Source organism: Arachis ipaensis, chromosome B08, assembly GCF_000816755.2.
Source record: "Arachis ipaensis cultivar K30076 chromosome B08, Araip1.1, whole genome shotgun sequence".
In the NCBI taxonomy this organism is placed as follows: domain Eukaryota; kingdom Viridiplantae; phylum Streptophyta; class Magnoliopsida; order Fabales; family Fabaceae; genus Arachis; species Arachis ipaensis.
The window spans coordinates 24,423,072-24,426,808 of record NC_029792.2 but is presented as its reverse complement, the minus strand read 5'-3'; the positions used below and the strand labels follow the sequence as shown (position 1 = coordinate 24,426,808).

At 33.1% G+C, this 3,737-nt stretch overlaps 2 protein-coding genes across 2 annotated transcripts in view; both read right to left on the bottom strand.

Moving 5' to 3' along the window:
* LOC107612353 overlaps positions 1–299 on the bottom strand; it is a 1,614-nt gene extending 1,315 nt beyond the window's left edge. The window contains exon 1 of the mRNA XM_016314101.2: positions 97–299. Within this exon, the coding sequence (XP_016169587.1) occupies positions 97–219 (123 nt within the window). The 5' untranslated portion in view covers positions 220–299. The remainder of the gene's footprint in view (positions 1–96) is intronic.
* Positions 1,912–3,042, bottom strand: LOC107610779 (uric acid degradation bifunctional protein TTL-like). The gene is made up of 4 exons (XM_016312781.1): positions 2,830–3,042; positions 2,601–2,702; positions 2,380–2,506; positions 1,912–2,231 (listed from the first exon to the last, which is right to left on the bottom strand). The coding sequence occupies exons 1-4, from the start codon at positions 3,040–3,042 to the stop codon at positions 1,912–1,914; spliced, it is 762 nt and encodes a 253-aa protein (XP_016168267.1).

Here is a 3,737-nt window from a genome sequence, read left to right as displayed (position 1 = left end):
AATTTTATATATAAAATACAAAATATAAATACATATATACAAATTAAACAAGAATAATTATTAATGGCTAGACGAATAATAAAGAAAGAAGTGCACTTGAGCAATATTTGATGAGAAGAACACTTGATTGCTTCTAATTACAGCAGCTTTTAATTGGAGGTTTTTGACCAGTTCTTTGGATGACACAACAAAGGATGAGGGTAACAACCTATTTGCCATTTTTAATGTCACAAAATTGCTCTATGTGGATCGGACCTGCCCAATTCTTAGGAACCAGAATTTAGATTTATGTGAAACTGGAGTAGGGCTTTTATAACACAAAAGAAGTGAAAAATGAAAGAGAGGTGGTGCTTGTGGGAATGTGACACGTGGTGGAAAACTAAGGGCGTGTGAAGAATGGAGAAATGTGGTGTTTAATATGGGTGACACGTGTTAAGGCATGCATAGGTTGATGATAATTATTATGTGGGTGCGGCGACACATGTTCCCAAATTATGGGATTTTGTATGATTAATCATGTGTTAGAATAACGGGCTTGTGACATATAGATATTACGAACTGAATGTATCATCAGACCACCACATGCTTTTTGGGTTTTTTCCTCCCTAATATAATTAGCACATGCTTCTTGTATATATGCATGCATGGTTGGTGTTATGAACATTTTTAATAAATTTGGGTTAGTTTAATATTTATGATCTAAGAGTAAAATTTGTTTTTTTTTTTTTGGGATATCAGTTTTGAAAAAATGCACTAAAGACCCTACTTTTAAACTAAATAAAGGAGACCAAAAGAACAAAAATGTAAAATTAAAATTAAATTATTGGAATTTGAAATTATAACAAAACAAAGTAAATAATTTTAATTTAAAGAAAATAACAATGGCTTCAACATATCAAAAGATTTTAAAATGAAAATTAACAATGCAAAATAAAAAAAAAACAATTTTGCAAAAAGAAAATAATTTATAAAAGAAGAAATAACGGAAATTTAAAAAGATAAAAGTAAGATATGAATAAAAAGATATAGAAGAAATCTTACAAAAAAAAAATTTAATAGACTCAGAAATTTGCTGAAATGGGAGTGTGCGAGAGTATTTTCTGAAGACGAATTTTAACTTTTGATTCTTCCGAGCCTTCTTATTTTATAGACCAATTCGACCAATTGTATTTTGTCAAATGTCACTTTTGAAAAATCCAAAAATAACTGTTTTCACCAAAGGCAAAGTCAAGTAACTGCCATTGTGCACTACAAGAAAACCGGCAGATAGCGGCGGATATTTAGCAGCGATTTTTTTCAACCGCTGCTAAATAAAATCTGCCAGCGGTTCTTGTATCGGTTTTAGGAGACGCTACCAAATTATCTCATTTTGTAGCGGTTTTTCGGTCACCGCTGCGAAATGTACTCGTTTTGCAACGGTTCTTGTGGCGGTTTTAGGGGACGCTACCAAATAATCTCATTTGCGGTTTTTCTATAACCGCCATAAAATGTTAAGTTGTTGACTACATTGATCCTCGTTTTGCAGCGGTTTTTGTCTAACCGCTGCAATATTATTTTTAACTGAAAATTTTTTTTGTATAAACATTATTGCCTTCTTCAAACTATTCTAGTCCTCGCTATTTTTTTTTACTGAAAAAATATGTTTCAAATACTGCAACTTAATGCATTAAATATATTTTCATTTTTGTGTTACATAAAAAATAATTCATTAATTAAAAAAAATTTATAAATGAATAACTAAAAATAAATTTACGAATCAGATTTTCTCTTGGACTATCAGCCATTTTGAGTTTGTATTCAACCATCAATGGTAACATAAAAATCAAATGAACGTCCGAATTCATAAACTCAAAACAAAGTTCAATAGAGCATAAAAATCAGAATTACTAAAGTAGACAAACAAGTTTTGAGTCATAATTTCTCATCAACATCGTATTGACCTGGCCAGAAATACTCTGTCAGAAATTCGCTGCAGTGACGTGATAACGGATCTGATAAGTCATCTCCAAACCATGGCAACTTGTTCAGATCGAAACCCCTTTTTGCAGCACGTACGGCATCTTCTCTATGTTGGGTGTTTAAAGTTTCATTGTCTTCTGGAACCTTATTGAGCTCAACATCCCTGGAGATGTCATATCCACCGGAGGAGATAGCATCTAAATCGTCTTCTGAATTAGTGTCTGCTCCATCTAGAGTGTCAGCAACTATTTTGCCTGAATATTCAGCTGACACTTAATATATGAACATGCAACCAACAACATATAAATATACTTAAAAGATACTGATAACTTCCAGGTCATTACCCAGTTATTAAGGAAAAAATTACGGAATTATGGAAAGAGGACTTTCAAAATTAACAAATACAAAATTAACTATTACCATCTCCTTCATCGGTAGTTTGGATAGATTTCTTGGAAAGAAGCTCTCTAATAGCACGTTCTATATACTTCAATTCCTCTGTTGAAACAATCTCCAACTCAACACCATGTGAGTTATTAAAGCGAATCTGCACCATAATAAAATGTATAGTTGATGGTCTTTTTTGTAAAGCATATTGTGTTTCTGTAATTCACTTTCTATGCTAGAAATTTATTTCTAACCTTTAATTCAGCAAGTATGTCTTCAAATGTCCTACCAGCTACAAATGTCACAAAAACATAGCCAAATTTCTCCTCGTACCTTAATCTCCATTCATGAAGTTCCTACAAATTTTAGCATGAACGTAACAACTATCATTGGTTAAATGTTGTACGCATATATCAGAGTAAAATACTTATTAATCAAATAATGTTTAACTCAAGTGTTTAATGGTACGGCTAATGAACAGACCTGCACAGTAGCTTCATTCGCCGTTTCCAAGTATTCATTAGAACAAGATCGTCCTGATATAGCCTCCAACCAAGACCTAACATTCAACTTACGGTACCATATGTCTCTGGCAACCGTAATTTCATGTTCCAATGAAGAGAATGGAGAGGCCATAGCCATTTCGTTAGCGAATGTTGTGCCTGCACAGCATGATGAGAAATCTTCCATTTTCATTACTCCTGTTACAACACCATTTTAGCATTAAATATATTTGTCAATGATAATAATATCGTAATTCAAGATAATTTACTCGATATCATAATTTTCTTTATTGGAGGTTAAGAACAATAACAATGATGATGAGAACAACAAAGCCTTGAAAACTAAATTTTAAAAGCAAAAATCGTTGGAGAAAAATGAGAAACTGGTGGTATTCATGAAAATCAACTTAAAATGAAAACTTAATTCAAAAACAAAAACACAGATAGTAATGTAACCAGCAAACTGCGTATATCATAAACACTGTTAAACTTATCAAACACACACAGATACTCTAAAAATGATGTACATGTTTAGCCATATTTTCACTATGCCACATAATCGATGTTATTAGAAACATCTGCTACTGGGTCTTCTATATCATCATCCCTTGTCAACTGTAAATCACTGATGTCACCTGCTGCTGACATGTTCAACCCGGGCTGAGGAGAAAAAGCAGCTTCAACATCTTCATTCTCTCCTCCCATGTCATACAAGTCTCGTGGTTTTACATGAACCACTACACTCCATTCTTGATCTACTTCATCACGTACATAGTACACGAGATGAGCTTCTGATGCCAATATGTACGGTTCATCCTCTTCTCGATCACCTGTGTGAATTGGACGAGCGAAATTAACGCTGGTAAGGCCCAGATGGTCTTGTTTGAT